General features: G+C 42.3%; 3 protein-coding genes across 6 annotated transcripts; 2 read left to right on the top strand and 1 right to left on the bottom strand.

Moving 5' to 3' along the window:
• Positions 1-2,894: 2,894 nt before the first annotated feature.
• Positions 2,895-6,595, top strand: LOC104419561 (monosaccharide-sensing protein 2). Of its 2 annotated transcripts, none has more exons than XM_010031261.3 (5): positions 2,895-3,369; positions 3,955-4,521; positions 4,617-5,557; positions 5,663-5,850; positions 5,955-6,595. In XM_010031261.3, exons 1-5 carry the CDS (start codon positions 3,291-3,293, stop codon positions 6,394-6,396), a joined length of 2,217 nt encoding a protein of 738 aa, XP_010029563.2. In that variant the 5' UTR covers positions 2,895-3,290; the 3' UTR covers positions 6,397-6,595. The 2 variants fall into 2 exon arrangements, with proteins under 2 accessions (XP_010029563.2, XP_039157586.1); XM_039301652.1 differs by having other exon boundaries at positions 3,290-3,369; positions 3,581-4,521.
• A 2,249-nt stretch (positions 6,596-8,844) lies between these two features.
• Positions 8,845-12,371, top strand: LOC104419562. 3 transcript variants are annotated; one of them, XR_005546591.1, is made up of 7 exons: positions 8,845-9,105; positions 9,887-9,947; positions 10,087-10,231; positions 10,381-10,708; positions 11,226-11,354; positions 11,459-11,994; positions 12,078-12,371. XR_005546591.1 is itself a non-coding variant. In XM_010031262.3 (6 exons), the coding sequence occupies exons 1-6, from the start codon at positions 9,009-9,011 to the stop codon at positions 11,926-11,928; spliced, it is 1,230 nt and encodes a 409-aa protein (XP_010029564.2). In that variant the 5' UTR covers positions 8,845-9,008; the 3' UTR covers positions 11,929-12,371. The 3 variants fall into 3 exon arrangements, 1 of the variants encoding a protein (XP_010029564.2); XR_001981527.2 differs by having other exon boundaries at positions 11,459-11,988; XM_010031262.3 differs by having other exon boundaries at positions 11,459-12,371.
• Positions 12,372-13,618: 1,247 nt separating this feature from the next.
• On the bottom strand, positions 13,619-17,005 carry LOC104419563 (RING-H2 finger protein ATL8). The gene is given in 3 exon segments (XM_010031265.3): positions 13,619-14,272; positions 14,275-14,534; positions 16,896-17,005. Coding segments are annotated over 3 exon segments (789 nt in total). The 3' UTR covers positions 13,619-13,853.
• Between the last annotated feature and the right edge of the window lie 1,051 nt (positions 17,006-18,056).

The raw sequence follows: 18,056 nt of genomic DNA on the forward strand, positions 1-18,056 counted from the left end.
TATGGTTTTTTCTTTTCACATACAGGTGGAAGTATTCCCACCCGAGCAATTCTTAGCTTCGGAACTGTCACCAATTGTGAGAGTGTTCCCACTTGGCATGCTTAATTTTGGAGTTCTAAATCTAAGCATTGCCATTACATCAAAAGGCACATTTGTGAGTTAATTATGATGCTTCCATGAGTTAATTCTAGTTTATATATATTCAAAAAATTGCTCTTCCTTGTTTGATACACAGTTTAGTTCATTTTTGCCCTTTCGCCATACTAGAAGGATGCCAAAAACCATTTCTTGTCTAGGCCCTCCAACTTCGATGACCACTCCCACCTTTGTCGGACTAGATCGTTACAAGCCCACCAGCTTCCATATGGTTTGTCCCCGAAACCACACACCTACTAAAAGGGATCATCTCTAATACCATATTGTGATATTCTTGTGATGGTAGTTCGTCTCTGAAATCACACACCTACTAGAAGTATTGTCCATTTTGGCTTGTCCCATGCCAAGTCTCACAATTTTATCCTTTAACGTATAGGTGGGCACATTTCCAGAAGGTCACCCATCCTGAAGTGCTCCCACTTAGGTATGCTTAACTTTGGAGTTCTAAAACTAAGTATTGTTGTTACATTGAAAAGCACTTTCGTGAGGTATATCTAATTTTCACACACACTCACGCATACACACTCACGCATTCCAGAATCATTATCCTATGTTCAGTGCACAGTTCGGTTCAATCATCTCCTTTGCCATCCTAGAAGAATGTCAGGAGCCACTCCTTATTCAGACTCTTTAGTCTCGGTGACCACTCCCCACTCTCGTTGGACAGGATTGTTACACTAGCACAAGTAGGCAACTTCCGGTGGAGAGAAGCGACATGGTGGCATGACACAAGAGCTTGATTAACGGCAGGTGACCACCAGAAGCACTCAAAGCAGAGAAATGGTGCAAAACGAAATCTTGCGCAACAAAACTCGAACACTCGTCCGTTAGATTTATTGCAGATTCGAATGATTTGCTGAGGCCAACCACGTCCAAAAGGCAATAATATCTTGAGCTCTGAAAATGGGGGATGCCAAGAGCAGTGGCTCTTGAGCTCTGGCCGGCAATCAGGCGTTTCCAGCCCATGTCCGGTCATCTATGGAACACGGGATGAGCGCTTGAAGCCGCAGGGAAGGCCGAACGTGAATTGTGATCGGAAAAGTGGATGCTTGAAGTTTGAAGATGATGGAACCGGAAACAGGGGAGTCTCGGTTGAAGCACGCCAGGATGATTCTGGCCACAGTGGCAGCCAAGAAACGTCACCGGAAATGGCGGAGCAATGACGAAGGTCAAAGCGGCGGCAAGAGATTGTGGGTGTTCGCGGATGAGCAGTGCTTGAGAAGGAACGCGATGAACAGTAGGGGTTGCGCAAAAAGAAGACGATAAATCAGGCCGTTTATCTTTGTTAAAAAAAACTGTCTACTTACACGGCATGTAAAACGGTAAAAGTTTCAAAATATACACTTAAAGTGTCACTTTTTTTCGAAAAGTGAGACATTTCAGTACCAAGTCTGGCGAGAGTGACTAGAAATTTGATGCGGCATTTTTTTAAACAATATATGTAGTCTACGTGGCTTGCTAGAAGCCAACTCAGCAATGATCCGGCAATAAGGACGTTGTTTTGCCTCAAAATTGAATTTTAATATAAATATTAATTATAAATAAATAAAAATAAATAAAATTATCTAAAAAAGGAGATCTGCAACAAGCATTTAGTGAGAGCTTGCATAGCCCTTACCACCACCGCCGAGAAGGGTCGGCGACAATGGAGCGAGTGTCAATTGAGGTTGCCGGGTCTGGATAGGGCCAGTGACCTTAGCAGATCTCGATGAGGGCCTATAGGCCCTCACCTAGATTTAGGGTGAGAATTGCGGCCCTCCCCCAAATTGGGAGAGGGTCGCGGCCCTTGTGCCATAGCCAATGGCGGCCTTTGGCTTGACTGGACGAGGGCCAAGGACCCTGGCCAAATCTGGGGGAGGGCATACATGCCCTCATTGGCGGTTGGCAAGGGTCGCCAACCATTGTTTAGGGCCAATGACCTTGCTCGACCCTTGCCGAACTTGGTCCCCCTTTTTTGTTTTAAGTTTTCAAATTTATTTTAATTAATTATAATTTTAAAATTCAATTTTGAGACCACTTATACACTTATCTAACTATGTCAGTGCCAAAAAAGATGTTTTGTACTTATCTTACAAGACAAATACCACATCAGCAATTTGACTAGAATTTTTCGCCATTGTCACTTAAATATTCTTTTTTTTTTGCTGATTTTAATACTTAAGTGTATTATTTATTTTTTTGAAATTTTTGGCACTTAAATGTCTTATTGTGCCAAATTTTGACATTCCTGATGTCCAATCTTGATTATTGGACTATCACGTCAGAAACTTCAACTGAAATTTGGTCCGGAGGATTTCATTGTATTTTCACCTAAGAATTTAGGATCATGGCGGTTCAATGAAAAGGCTCCATACATTTCCATACCACAGGTGTAGCGTTGACTGTTGAATTGTCCCGTAAAGAATATTCTTTTCGCGTTTATACCCGGAAAGAAAAGGTCTTTAGGACTTTGCCGAGATCTCTCGAAAGGGACGGCCCTGGCAGATATCCATGCATCATCATTCACACGTCAGACCTTCCATGCATAGAACGAGCCTATAATTAAGCTGCCGCTTCAAGCCCTTCCACCTGTTTGGAAGTTTACTATATATGAACAAACGAATTTGGAATTGAACAACCAGAACCAGATCAGCAGATTTGGACTTATCACTTCCACGTCTGTCCTGAGGTGTCGGCGACTGGACTTTAATTAAGGACATCCACATTGCGCTCAGCCAATGCTGAGATTCTTCTTTCCCAGTTGCACTTTATGGGTCCTCACCAGGTATAATGTCCTTGCCTGCTTCCCACCTTCTCCTTTACTGTGTTCAATCTGAATTACCATTCTGGGGTACACGGCAGATTAGCTTCTGTAAATGGGTTTGTTCATTAGTCTCTCGTGGTTCCTGAGATTATTTAAACTCTCATAGGCTCGGATCCTTTTGCATCACCACGGATGACAGTTTCTGCAGAATACCCTTTGAAAAGCGTATGAAGCTACGCGCGCCGATGATTTTGACGTAGCAGGGCACTGTTTTGCACGACATATTGGAGGGCCGATTTGATTTCCGAAGGCGGGAATCCGATAACTCCGCAGCTGAGACTGAACTGCTGCTCTTGGTTTGGGTTGGAGGACGGATTTCTGGAGAGAAACAATGAGGGGAGCAGTGCTTGTGGCGATTGCTGCAACGATCGGCACCATGTTACAAGGATGGGATGGTTCCACCATTGCAGGTATTTGTCGCTAGTGTATTGTCCGATGTCTCTTTGAGATCGGAATATGTTGGTTGCTGTTTTCCTCTCGAGCATATTTTATAATTAGTCGTTCTGAGAAACAACCTAGCGATTCATTGAAGAATAATCCTTGTCTTAATTGGTTTCTAGTCTCCGATACTCCACAAGTTCTTAATCTGATGAACAAACCACCATCTGCCACATGTACCAGATCTCATCTTTTTCCCGATTCATTCTAGTCGAGCCTCTCGATCAGTCATTGTGCCACCTGAGAATTCAGTGGAAACAACTGGATGTATGGCTTGCTGCTGAAGACATGACAGATTGACAGAGATACTCCAACACTTCTGACCGTTTGGGACCCTGCTGTAGCATAGTGCAAGGCCTAGGAAATTCTGAAATGCCAAATATCTATACCAAACACCAAAGTGTCGATTGTTGGTTCCTTTGTATTTTGGATAAAACATTCATGTTATGGCTCGTTGACATGAATTTTAAGTAAGGGCTACATTGCCTCGTATCTGGCAAAGGGGGCGCGAAACTCCTAGAGCTGAAGGAATGTTGCTTCTTTACTTTTTCCTGCAGGGTCTGTTCTTTACATCAAGGGGGAGTTCGATCTGCAGGAACAACCGACAATAGAAGGACTAATAGTAGCTATGTCGCTTATTGGAAGCACGGCTATAACAACCTTTTCAGGACCTCTTTCGGATTCCCTTGGACGACGTCCAATGATGATAATCTGCTCAGTGCTATCCTTTGCCAGCGCCCTAATAATGCTGTGGGCTCCAAATGTGTACGTGCTACTCCTGGGAAGGTTATTCAGTGGTTTTGGTATCGGCATCGCCATCACTCTTGTACCAATCTATATATCTGAGACCGCCCCCTCTGAGATAAGAGGACAACTTAACACCATTCCGCAATTTGCGAATTCTAGCGGAATGTTTCTGTCTTATTGCTTGGTATTCGGGGTGTCACTGATGGAGTCACCGAGCTGGAGATTGATGCTTGGATTTTTTAGTCTGCCGTCTCTAATATATTTCCTGTTGACGGTCTTTTTCTTGCCCGAGTCTCCCCGTTGGCTCGTGACTAAAGGAAGGATGAACGAGGCCAGACAGGTTCTCCAGAGACTATACGGGAGAGAAGATGTTTCAGGTTTCGTTTCTGCTTTTTGTTGGTAGGATTTGGACTTCATTATAGGCTCTCTAATTTGATTCAAATCCTAATGCAAGTTCAGATGTTTTCTACAGGTGAGTTGGCCCTACTGGTCGAAGGTCTAAGTGTTGGAGGCGAAACGTCTATCAAAGAGGTAATCATGCTCCCAGTGAAAGAGATCACTCCGTACCAGCACGAAGGTGCAGAAACAGACAGAATCAGGTTATACGAAACCCAGATGGGCCATCCAGGGATCGGCGAATCTCTGACTGGGCAGAGTATTCCCAACCACGTGTCCCAGGGGGGAAGTGTAATGAACCAAAGCATGCCGCTTATGGATCCAATTGTCACAATGTTTGGCAGCGTCAGCGACTCGCCTATGCAGAGAGGAAGCATGCTCAGCACAGTGTTCCCGAACTTTGGAAGCGTTTTCAGCACAGCGGACCACACCAATGATAAGGATTTGCAATTGGATTTGGAGCACCAGGGAGATTGCGAGGACTATGCTTCAGACGATGGCGGTGACCAGGACGAGAGCTTGGAGACACCGCTTCTTTCTCCTGAGGTGAGTGCCATAGGCAAGGACCATGCGAATCAGGCATCGCATGGAAGCTTTATGAGCACAGGACTAGCGAGCAAGCTAACACAGGAGGATGCCGGCGAACCAGTCAATTGCACGGATATCGGTAGTGGTTGGAAGCTTGCGTATAAATGGTCAGGGAGAGAAGGAGAGGACGGCATGAAAGGAGTTAAGAGGATCTATTTGCATCAGGACAGCACCTTTGGTTCTCGGCGTGAGTCAGCTCGTTCGATCTCGGGTGCCGATTATCATGAAGAGGGCCAAATGTGTCGTGCAGCTGCTTTGGTTAGCCAGTCTGTTCTTTTCTCTCAGGACATGATGGGTCGGTCTCCAGAGGGTCTAGCAATGGTTCAGCCACCGAAAGCTGCTACAAGTGGGCCTAGCTGGCGTGATCTCTGTGAACCAGGAGTGCGTCGAGCGCTGTTTGTTGGAATTGGTCTTCAAGCTCTTCAGCAGGTATATGCTCGTGAAACGTTAATCCCAATTAATCCAATATGCAGCAATGTAATGTTCAATTAGAAGATTTCCAGCGACCATGTCAACGGCTCAGTGTTTTTGCAGCTGTCGGGCATAAATGGAGTCCTCTTCTATGCTCCTCAAATCCTCAAGCAAGCAGGTGTTGCTGTTCTTCTTTCGGGCATGGGCATTAGCACTGAATCTGCAACCTTCCTTATAAGCAGCGTCATGGCATTGACCATGCTACCGTGCATAGCCCTATCGATGAAGCTCATGGATGTAGCTGGAAGAAGGTAAATACCACTTCGATACAAACTGTCTAATTTGGAGAAGTTTCTGGTCATCTCGAGAAACAAAGTTCACCGATGCCATCTTAAGTCTATCCTTCCATTTTCAGGTCTATCTTGCTCTCCACCATCCCTATCCTGGCACTGTCGCTCCTCATCCTCATTGTCACCAGCATGTTCAATCTCGGTTCCTTCATTGCTGTAATATCGACCATCAGCGTCATGGTTTATCAGAGCATCTTTGTCATGGGATTCGGAGTGATACCGAATATCTTGTGCTCGGAAATCTTCCCTACCAAGGTCCGTGGGCTGTGCATTACAATCTGCGCTCTCACCTATTGTGTGGGAAACATCACCATCACCTACTCGCTTCCCGTGTTGCTCAACTCGATTGGCATCGCCGGCCTTTTCTCAATTTATGCTCTTGGGTGCATCTTGTCTTGGATATTTGTGTTCTTGAGGGTTCCCGAGACCAAGGGCATGCCTCTGGAGGTCATCTCTGAGTTATTCGCTGCGGGCGCAAAGCAGGCTTCTGGTGATAATGATAGCTAGGTCGGTCGTTATGGCACGGTGTTCCTGTTTCTTGCACGCTATCGACGGGCATGTTACGCACTCGGAAGTCCTAGAAATTTATTTTGAGCATATTTAGTTCTTAGGGGCACATCAGTCTTATTTTTTCTTGCCGGTTGTTGCATGCCATTACTTATCCCAGCTCCCCCCATTTTTGTACTTAATAAATCGAGCATTGTTAGAATTATGCAGTCCTAGAGATCTTCAATGCGCAGACTCATGGTTGTCCTAACAGCGGTTATGTTCGTGCTGTGATTTCCCTTCAAGGATGTACTGCACAAGACATGTAGTCATCCTCGTGCCGCCGTGATGAGCTGTGAATAATCGTAGTCACGCCTCATCTGGATTGTTGTACTGTCGTCTTCATCTATTGCAAAACTACTCTTCATAGCTTGAAGAGACCGCCTGGAACAGAGAAATAAGCTTCTCTTTTTACGTCTAAGGCACTCTCAGGTAAACTGGAAACATTAGTTTGTGGCGAGATCTAGACAGTTCGGTCCGGTCAGCCATAACAGGCTGATTGGCATCGGATTGATAAGAAGAAACAGAGTGAGAGTTTTTTCATGCTTGCAAATTAATCACAAGGATCTGCAATTCGACATGCTTTTGCTAATTGCCATGCCTCGCCGAATTAGGCAAGATGTCCTGAAACAGGCCAGGGATTCAAGCTTAACTCCATTCAACTTGATTTATTCATGCTACTTGTCTTACAGAAAATAATCAGTACTTTCATTGGGCTGGCCAAATTCCCCGAAAAATCATCAATTTATAAGTTTCTCTCAATCCTAACTTAGAACTTCAAATCTGCCCAAATCTATTACTATACACAACCTCAAACCGGCACCGTTAAGCTACCATCCTTTCAACTTCGAAAGTTGATGTGTCATCCAACATGCATTGTCCACCTCATAGCTGTCGCTGACGTGACCCACCAAGCAAAGGACGATGTCGTTTCCACGAAGCCCTTCATAAAAAAATTAGCACCCTGCTTACTTCGCTCTCAAGTTGAAGAAATTGAGGGAAGAATTTAGGGTAATTGAAGAAATTTGACAAACAATAGGTTCATGAAAAACGTCAATGTCCACAGCAAAACCCTCAGTTTTCTCCCAAATCAGAAAACGTTGCTACAAATTCAGAAGTCCTAAGACTTTATATCTTGAAAGTGGTAGATTTCAAATTTGGGTAACGCACATTTTAAAGTTTATGTTAGAATTGGGAAACCGTTAGATGGAAAATCTATTCTATGGAGTTCGGTCCCATTAGGCTTCGTTACTCTTGAATAGGAACCCAACCCTAGTTTTGCCTTTTGATTCGAAGCTTCGTAATTCACCTAATTACCAATTGTTTGGGAAGGGAAGAATGGGGGAAAAGAACCTATGGAGAAAGAAAAAGTTGGAGAAATGGTATTTTTCTTGTTACCTAATTAAGGTACTTTCATATCCAAACGTTTTCTTCAATTTCACTTTCCACCCTTCAAAGAAATTCTTTTCTTCAACTTTTGTTTCATCACCCTCATTTTCTTGGCCCACCTAAAAAGTTTCTTCCTCATAATGAAGAATTAAATATCATCCCCTAAATTTTTTGGATAGTGGCAAATTACCCCTAAAGTTTCATTTTTTTTTAGTAGTTTGCTCCCTGACTTTTTGAAATCGGTGGTAATGAACCCTATTGCATTAATTTTAGCTAAATTTTTCTCATATATCTAATCACTTGACCATATGTGATTAGTTATGGAAGGCAAACTAGCCATTCAACCTATAATTTCATAACTTATATTTGATGTGATGAGTTGTTATATGAGTTAATTATATTTAGTAAATCGGTCAAAAATGTGTTTAGAATAATAAAGCCTAAAATAATATGGTATTGAATGGATGCACAACTTACTTAAATCTAATCCATCTCTATAATTCTCCTTTCACTCACTTTGTACTCTCACTTTAGTTTGGATTTAAGTTTTCATAAATTTGGTTAAACATTGAAGTGTTTTAGAAATATAGCTTAGGCCACGTATGTGTTCAATATGAGTTGCATGAATTACTAGATTTATATCATATGAAAATAGGTCAAAACGGATAAATGAGTCAATTTGAGTCGAACTATTTTTGACACCACCCATTCCTTTGATGGGTCTACTTGCCATACAACATCTCTAAATTACATATCAACGTGCATATGGAATTAACTTCCATCATGCTCTCGCCAAAAGTTTAATCCCATCCTCTCACGGGCCATCACGTGGCTGGAGCCTTCAAGTAAAATTTAATCTAGTAAAGCCAACATCGGAGGAAACATTGGAATCGATTTCTAACAATTAGGGGGGAAAAATTAAGAAAATTGAAGACATCACGGGGAAATCTGCAATAACCCGAAAACTTGGGGGGCCAAAATATTATTTGTCTCGCACTGTGCTAAGACGAAACCGATCGGAACAACTGAAGATTTTCCAAGCATTGAAGCACCTACGAGACCCCATCGAAGAAGAAGAAGAAGAAGAAGAAGAAGGAGGAGAATATTCCCCGCCGTCGTCTTGCTTCCCGCTCTGATCTTAGGGTTTCCTTCCGCGAATCGACCTCTCTCCGATCGGAAGGAAGATGCAGGTCGACGGGAAGAATGGTAATTCGCTCGAGGACAGACCCGGGATCTTCGTGATCGGGCCCTCCGGCGTCGGCAAGCACACCCTCCTGTCTCGTGAGTTCGGCTCCTCTCGGCTTAAGCTAGTGATTTCGAGTCTGTGCGGTTCCTCGTCGTTCGTAATTTCGAACCCGAATCGAAGGAAGGCCCTTTTTTTTTTTTTTTTTTTTTCTTTTTTGTGTGTGTCTACAGATTTTGTTGGTATCGGGTCGTGTCTCATGTAGTTGAAGCCCGCGAGTGATTGGATTCCTGGGTTTCGTTCTCTTTATGCTTTAATGAAAGGAAAACAAAGAAAGGGTCGACGAGCTGGACTCCATTACGGACCTGGATTTGCTGCCCGAGTTGTGCTTACATTTGCTTTCTGTTGTTTTGGTTTGATGTTCCTTTCTCGCAAATGAATATGCCATCGGTGTTTCGACAGATGGGTGAATATATAGGCATTTTTTGTCAGAGGGTTGCTTTGAGTTCCTTTACTTAGTGAGAGTTGATGCATCTTGACGTGCTGGAGGGAGAATTTAATCTGCACGTCTTTTGGTATTGTGGTAGGAATTTTTTTTTATGCTAATTTAGGTAGTTGAACATTCATAAAATATGCAAGAACTTAGACGAGTGGATTGAAGTGTTGCGAAATGCAAGTTTAAGATACATTCTTCGTTGCTTCCAAGCTTATGAAGATTACTGTACTGTTTTGTAATGGATAATCTGTACATTGTTTTAGCTTATCTGTGTTATTTCTCTATCTATTGCTTAGTGTGAGGTAAATATTCGGATGCATTTGTGTTCTCTGAATATTGAAGTATTCTGCTTACTTATAGCTTACAATATTGGTTGATATCAGGGTTGCTATCGATTGATATTGAGGAAAGTCCTGACCCATCGTCGGACGTAGTCGTCCATGGGTATGTATGCATCGAGCTTTTCTCCAGCCAGAAAATTTCTGCAGAACTTTTTCTTTCTGTCATGTTGAGATTATTTTCATTGTCATTTGGACAATTTCCAGTGCATCTGTCTGGTACTAAATTGGTTCCAGTGAAACAGGTGGACTATAGACACAAAATACTACAGTGCAGATGTTTCTGTATGGATGGCACATCTTCATGATGATTTTGATACACAATCCTTGCCTATTCTTGGGAATCTTGGGAAGTTGGATGCCTTGGTGATGGTTTTTGACTTGAGTAAGGTCAGCCTGTGATCGATTTATGTTCCAATTCAGTCTAAATTTTTTCACTTTTCATCTTTAGGAGATCTTCTCATTCAAGTGCTATATTACCATGATAGCCTCTGTATCAGTGTAGATGAACTTATCATCCTCTGTGCCCTTATCTGCAGCCACCATCCCTTTCTGCACTACAGGACTGGGTATCTAAGAATGATATTGGGAATTTTGAGATATTGTTGTGTGTTGGGAATAAAGTAGACCTTGTTCCTGATCATCCAGTTCATGCTGAATACAGAAGAAGGTTACAAAATGTTGAAGACGACTCTGTCGATTATTATGCAGAACTCAAGGACTACGGAATCTCTGAGACTGAGGGAAGTAGTTTACTGGGTGGTGATGAATCTACCTTTGACATTAGAAAATCATGTCTAGACTGGTGTGTCGATCACAATATTGAATATCTTGAAGCTTGTGCTTCTAATGCTGACTTTGACAAATGTAAGATCCTCTTTTTCACTGTAATACATTTATGCATAATTGGTGTGTGTTCTTGTTTTTGCACTCAATTCTTTTTAACTTAGAAATAGCTTGGCTGTTGTGTTCTTGTGAACTGTTGAAGGAGAATTGGGTCCTGTTTTCTGATTTTCCAATTTATCTATATATTAAAGAGATAGCCAAATTTTGGGACTGTAGGAGCTAGATCTTTAATATATCCATGAACTTTCTTATTTTGTTTATATATATATATTTTTTTTGAAGCCATGAATGTCTTGTTATGCATGTATTCTGCTGTGTGATCTTTTGCATATTCAAGAAAAGGCATAGCAACACTTTTTAGGCTATCAGTGTAAAGTATGACTTTTGCATTGTTGCCGTGCAAGGAGTTATTAAGTTTGTTTTGTTCTTTATTGAATCTTTGGGGTTGTCGTCAGCATTATCTTTGAGTATCTTTGGGTTGTTTATTGTCTTTCTCACCCATCGAGTTCAGGGAAGTAAAATACTTTACTTTTCACAGGCTTATCAGTTGCTGGCGATTCACAAGGAGTTGAACGTCTCTCTGTTGCACTTTCTTCCCATATGTGGCCTGGAATGATACTGAAATCTGGTGAAAAGATAAGGGAACCATCATTACCTGAAAGACAAGGTTCCCTTTGCAACATTTGTTGAGATAAAAAAATTCCCCTTTTTATATGATTTATATTAGAATCCTAATTAGCATCCTTTTTATGTTTATCACCCTTACTACAGAATCATCAGAAGAAGAATCAGATTATGAATTGGAGTATGAAATTCTGTCGGCGGGTTCAGCAGAACCATGGAATGATGCAGATGAAGGATGGGTCTCAGCTAGTGGTTCTACAGTAGCCCCAAATGCTGGTGGATCAACTGTAGCTCGTAATACTTCTGTCACGGAGGGCAATCATGAAAATGGAGAAAGTTATGATGGTAAAGATCCGCAAGTCTCAACCTCAGAGACTTCCCTGGTGGACAAAAACAATGATGTTGGATCATCAGTCACAAAAAACCACGATGAATTCACAGAGCCAGAATTAGATAATCAGGTTGACTTTGAGGATCTGGAACAGTTGATGTCCGAGATAGGGAATATTCGTAATAACCTGCGTTTCATGCCCGACTTTCAAAGGAGGGAAATGGCTGCGAAACTTGCCATGAAAATGGCCAGCATGTTTGGTGGAAGCAGTGATGACGAGGAGTGAAATAGATTGCGCGTTCCGCATACCGAATATGTTGAAGTCATCTTTCCAGGAGTTATGCAGGTTATGGTAAAAAGATGTCATTTTGAGATGTATGGCTTCAGTTAGTTGAGACCAGGATATTTCTCACCTTCAAGCCTTTGCTCGTGCAGTGATATATGGTTGTCAATTTGTGCCAGCGAAGATATGAAGTAAGTCTCCACCTATCCGTTAATCTGCTGGGAAGTTTGAATCTTTATTGTGGCATACTTTGCTGCTGGAGACTAATGGCTATTTGCACATGATGCTCTTCATCTACTTGTGTAACACTTATAGAGAGTTTGTCTATATTTTTCTGTCTATGTATGCAAATAGAAGGGCATTATGTGGAGTTTTGCCCATCGATACACACTTTCTTGCGGATTCTGCCTCGGTATCGGTACATGATGATTCAAACCTTAGAGCTAGGTTGCTGATAACGACTACCAAATCTCAAATGCTTTTCTGTACTCCTGAAAGCACTCAGCATGCGTGCCAGAAGTCACAAATGAACATGACTTCTTTCAATGTAGCCGAGTTATCCAGAAAGCAGGCAGAAAGTTGGCGCGCTACGTTGTGGAATTGGGTAGCGCAATCATTCAGTAAGAGAGAGTGACAGCCGGATTGTTCGTTCTTTTTTGGTCCCTCAGAATACCGTATGCATGTTCGTGAATGCACCTGGACAAGTACGGTCCTTTTCCTCCTAGTGCTTTCATGATCATGCGTACCCAGTGAAGTAGAACCAACATAATATCATTCCCTTTTTTTCTTAGATATGGAGCATAATGTCATCGTCCCCTCGAGTGCAAGGATATTTTCACACCCATTCTCTTGAGGATAACCTCGGATAGTAGTTTGGCCCCACGTCCAACTACGAGAAAGTGGCGACTAGTGAGATGGCTTTTCAATCTTTCGCTTTTCGGCTATCTAGATGCCTTTTCTAGTTCAAAATTTGCTACTTTTACCCACTTGATTCTGTCCGTGGATAAGATAAAGTTCTCGGGTTAACAGTGAAAGCTGCACCATTCATCGAGAATCTTTAGTAGCTGTATGTTACCATATTTGTAACGAGATCAACGGAGGTACTTGATTGTCCAAATCCGATCGACTCTGATTGATTAAGGTTCAGAGTTTCTGGTTCTGAAAGGGGCAGGAGATTCGCCTGACCTATGATGCTGAACTTTTGATGCTTTGAAATGGCTACCCTAGAGATCGAAAGACCCAAAAAGGAGATGCTTATTCGCTGCTCATGATGAAGGAGTGTTTTCTGTCAAGTGTCAAAATTTCTTCTTTGCGTCGAATTGGATTTTATATCTTTTCGCAAGATCCCAGCTTGACAAAAGCTTTCCAACTGCCTACTACTCGCAGCCAAGTCCCGACTCCCAAACAATTAAAAAAAAAAAAAAAAAAACGTTGGCAACAGACAGCGATTAAGGTTTATTCGGGATGTACGCGTTCACCTATTAATTTTGAACTAACCCAAAGGAATGATTTTTTCATTACATCTTTCCTAGATTGTACTATCAGGCAACCCAGATCGAGCGTATTGATGCCGTAAAGGAGGAAAAGGTCGGGCAAAACGAAGGATAGATACAAAAAGGAAGGATTGCGGTGATTTATCTTGATTGTTGTTAGGTTCATCGATAATTTAATAAGAAATAAAATACACTTGGAATTGAATACGCAATATGTGTATATAAAATTTTGTTCTTTCAAACGTGTCAATGAGTGTGTACTGGCCTAACAAAAATCCCTTATTGAAAACCCCCTGTTCCTAACTTTCTTGATCACTTGTACAAACTCATTGACCAAGGTCAACCCTGACCAGCCCCTGAAATAGCAGAAGAGAAAATCAAGATGACAGAAGATGACGACGAAGAAGAAGATGAAGAAGACCCCATCGTTTCTCCTCAAGGCAAGAAGCTGTTGCTGTTCCCGCCGTCTTCCCTGGCCTTGAGCTGAACCTCCGCCCCGGCGGCGGGGACCGCCGGGAACTGGCCGCACTTCTGGCACCGCGCCACGACCAGGATCTGCCGGCACGACGGGCACGACGAGTGGGACCCCAGCCACGGGTCAATGCAGCCCACGTGGAACCCGTGGCCGCACTGGGGCAGGAGCCGCACCTCGTCCCCCTCCGCGAACTCGGCGAGGCAAATGGCGCACTCCACCGGGAGCCTGCCGGCTGCTCCGGCGGCGGCTGCGGCTGCGGCGGCGCCCGCCTCTCCGGGGCCGTACACGATCTTGGGCAGCGACTGCAGCGCCTTCTTCTTGAGGCCCCTGTTGGCCGCGGGGAGGCCGGGACGCCACGGCGGCGGCGGCGGCGGTGGCGGAGGCGGAGGCGGAGGCGGGGGTAGCGCCGGAGCCAGGCGCAGCGGGCGACGGCGACGAGGCCGACGGCGCAGATCAGGGCGCAGAGGAGGACGGCGAGGATGACGACGAAGTCGGACTCGACGTCCACGGTATCCGGCGGGGGGCGGCGGCGGCGGGGGTGGGGTTGGGGGAGAGCGAGGCATGATGAGGGGGATCGGGTAGTGATGAGAGGATGGGGAGAGTGCGTACTGCGTACCTTGCCAGGAGGCGGGGATGTCGCGCTTTATAAGGACCAAGTGGCGAGAAGAAGACGACGAAACTGGCAAAAGTAGCAGAAGAAGCAGAGGATAAGTGCGGATGAGAGAGGAAAGACGCGGGGATTCTTCTTCTTCCGAAGGGTCAGTCAAGGTGAAAAAGTGGGGAAGCAAATTTTTCCCTAAATTTGTCTGGAAATCAACATCGTTTTAAGATGGATTGCACTTGATGGTGGGGGAGTGATTTGATTTTATGTCTTTATGAAAGTTTATTCTTTCATAAGCGCAACCCTATTTCCATTCCGAATATGACTGGAAATACGTCTATATTGATTAAAAAGTAAACAATGACATCGACCTAGAAATGGTAAGTAGATCTCGATTTAAAAATAGTATGTTTCGCGTTCGATTTTCATGGTACTGATTTTACCATAGTCTATAAATTGGAAGCAATAGTATATTCATTTCTTGTTGTATCTAACAAATGGTCATGATTAGCTTTCGTCATGATATTAGCTAGTGTCTCACGACTATTGGATGAATATCTTAGTGGGGGGATTATTCTTATTGTTATTGCATTATATTGATGTATGTCTATTGTCTCAGAAATAAATAGACCTGACTTATCACAAGTGATAATTTCTTGACACAAGATGACAATATGACTTGAACACTGCGCGAAATCAATGGATTTGGATTTAGGGTTAAGGATTTGAGTCTCTATTGACATATTGTGTTCACCCTTCCAAATGGGCCATGGACCCATATCTTGTTTGGATGAGTTATTATATAGATTAGTTATATTTAGTAATTAGTCATAAATATATTTAAAATGGTAAAGTTCAAAATAACATGGGTGTTAATTGATTCATAACTTACTTAAATGCATCTTATCTATATTTTTATCTTCACTCTCTCTTGCCCTTAGTCGATTCACGTGCTTACACCTATGCTCTCATCTCAATTTTCTAAATTTGCTTAAATATAAAAATGTTTTAGCAATATATATTGAGTCAAGTATTTATTAAACATGTGTTGGGTTGGGTATTGATCATTAAATCGGTATCACATAAATTAGATCAAGACGAGTTAAATAAATTAATTTGAGTCGGATCATTTTCGATCCGATATAAATTTGAGATTTGACCCATAAGATGAACAAGTCTAAACAGAGGTTCCCGATATTTGGGTGGGATCAAGGACGGCAGAGTGAGCTCTTTACAGGTGATGCTAGACGTCATGGTGGTGGGGTCCCTTTAGGGAGACGCCCTTTTTGCCAAATCCACTGAATTAAAGAGAGAGAGCAAGAAAAGCAATGGCAGTTCCAACTCAGTGACAACAACGTTAATCTACTCAAATCCCAACATGTCTGCCACGATGGGGTTTTATCTCGACCGGTTTCACACTCGTAAAATTTCGTCAAAAAGGTCATTCGATATCGGGACGTGGCCTCGGAGGGGAAAACCTTGGAGAGGCACACGTGTAAAAGGTGGGGAACGGGAATGGCCAAACCTCACCACTTGTCACACGCACAACTCTCTTTCTTCCCTCTAGCCCTACTTGGTCTTAACTAGGGGGCAGTGGTGGCCAAACTTGCATGTGCCTGGCCCCCCCCTTCTCTCTCTATCTCTCTATTCACTTTTGTCAAACTCAATTTGGCTTTACTAACGAAAATATATATGATTTTTAATCTCTCCATAGATTTGATTGTGCATATGACAAGAATAATCGGTGAATTGAAGAGAGTTACCTCTTTATTTGATTGCTTTATGAGCATGTCTGTCGCGTCTTTTCAAGAAATTGGTTTTCAGATGACGATATCTAATGGGGGATTCAACCGCATGTGCTTTGAATTGCATATCTCATCTTTTACATTTTCTTTTTAAAGCAGTGTCTTTCACTTAATTAAAGTGACTTTGGATGACGCCATGTTTGTCGTCTTTTCGTTAGGGCCTCCCTAGGGGTAAATTAAGCATTAAGTGGTCTTGGGCTTTTCTTATCTCAAAAAGTAAATTTTCTCTTATACTTATAAATGCAACAACTTTAACTCTTTCGTGTGACTATTGCTTGTTGGCAAGTGGGCTCTAATATTAGTATTAGGTGATCTTGAACCTTTCTCAACATAAAAGTTAACAAGATTTTCCATTACATTTATAAACCAATCACTTGCCTCGGCTGATGTCCTTTGCTTGCAAGTTTGGAACACAAAATATCTCGCATGAATTCCACTCCCAGTCATTAATTCTTTCTTCTTCCTTTTATCTTTTTCTTCTTTTTGGCATCAATACACTTTGACCGAAATTCCATCAAAAATTTCAATCGAAACTTGACAGGGTAGACGTGAGGCGTGGGACATATAAGAGTTAACAGATTTACAGGGCGCGAGACCTTTTCCCGTTGTCGTGAGAGCCAGGGGTGGCCACAACCCTATGCAACAACCACCAAAGATGGAGGGTCGCATGTACGCCGCCGTCGTTGTCGACTTCATCATCCGCCATCATCAACGAAATAGCCTCCAATCTCTTTCTAAGTTTGTCCCTCTCTTTTCCCCCCAATTTTGCTAGTCTCTGGACTTTTTAAGCTTTATTTGTCAGTGCTGACATGGTGTCCGATTAGTGTCACATTCATGTAAGAGTAACGTCAGCGTTTTGATCGGAGAAATTGGTGAGATTTATGTTAAAGTGTATCGATTGCAAAAGTTCCACAGATACTTGCTCCCTAAGTTTAGTAACCATAGGTTTAGTTCTTCAAAATATCTCGTTAACGCTCGAACAGTCAAAACACATAGAGTAATGCCATAATTGTTGGTTGAGCTTTATTCCTATTTTCTTGTCCACTATATTAGAAATAGATACAGAGACTCTCTCAATCTTGGTGATGTTTTTATTATTATTGTCTGTTTTTAAACTCATTTCCTGTCTTCTATGTTATCTTTTCTCGTGCAAAAAGGACTATTTAATTTATATTCCTCATAAGACATTATAATGAATCAATGACTTGAAATTTACATTTTTGTTTGTGCATCAATCTAGAAAATCAATCATTCATTCGAATTCAGAATAAGTCAATAAAATATGGATGAGTCTACTGTAGCACTATTTGTTAGTGCCGATCTCGCGTTCGATTGGCGCCATGTCCGTGTGAGCACCATGTGCCAGTCACGTCAGCATTTTGACCCAAAAAATTACTTTATTCAGCTTACAGCGTATCAATTACCAAAAAAAAATTACAATTCATCAAAGCATAGATTTTTCAAAAATATCATCGAATGATTAACATTTTGATCAAAAGCATAGATTTTTAAAAATATCTTCGAATGATCAAAAGCATAGATTTTTAAAATATCATCGAATGATCAAAAGCGTAGATTTTTTCAAAATATCTCGTTAAAGCTCAAGCCGGTCTATCTTTAAGAATTCCGACGTTGAGTGCTTATGGGTCAAAACGCATTGAATAATGTCATAATTGTTGGTTGCGCTTTATCCCTATTTTCTTGTCCACTATAATAGAAATTAGAAAGGCATACAGAGACACCCCACTCATAGTGAT

The sequence above is a fragment of the Eucalyptus grandis genome, chromosome 9 (genome assembly GCF_016545825.1).
Source record: "Eucalyptus grandis isolate ANBG69807.140 chromosome 9, ASM1654582v1, whole genome shotgun sequence".
Classification (NCBI taxonomy): Eukaryota; Viridiplantae; Streptophyta; class Magnoliopsida; order Myrtales; family Myrtaceae; genus Eucalyptus; species Eucalyptus grandis.

Excerpts from the sequence above, each read along its gene's own strand:
- LOC104419562 (XM_010031262.3), top strand. The coding sequence starts at position 9,009 with ATGCAGGTCGACGGGAAGAATGGTAATTCGCTCGAGGACAGACCCGGG. Across the intron at positions 9,106-9,886 it reads CAAGCACACCCTCCTGTCTC|GGTTGCTATCGATTGATATT; the intron begins GTGAGTTCGGCT and ends GGTTGATATCAG. Across the intron at positions 9,948-10,086 it reads TCGGACGTAGTCGTCCATGG|GTGGACTATAGACACAAAAT; the intron begins GTATGTATGCAT and ends CCAGTGAAACAG.
- LOC104419561 (XM_010031261.3), top strand. The coding sequence starts at position 3,291 with ATGAGGGGAGCAGTGCTTGTGGCGATTGCTGCAACGATCGGCACCATG. Across the intron at positions 4,522-4,616 it reads CGGGAGAGAAGATGTTTCAG|GTGAGTTGGCCCTACTGGTC; the intron begins GTTTCGTTTCTG and ends TGTTTTCTACAG. Across the intron at positions 5,851-5,954 it reads ATGGATGTAGCTGGAAGAAG|GTCTATCTTGCTCTCCACCA; the intron begins GTAAATACCACT and ends TTCCATTTTCAG.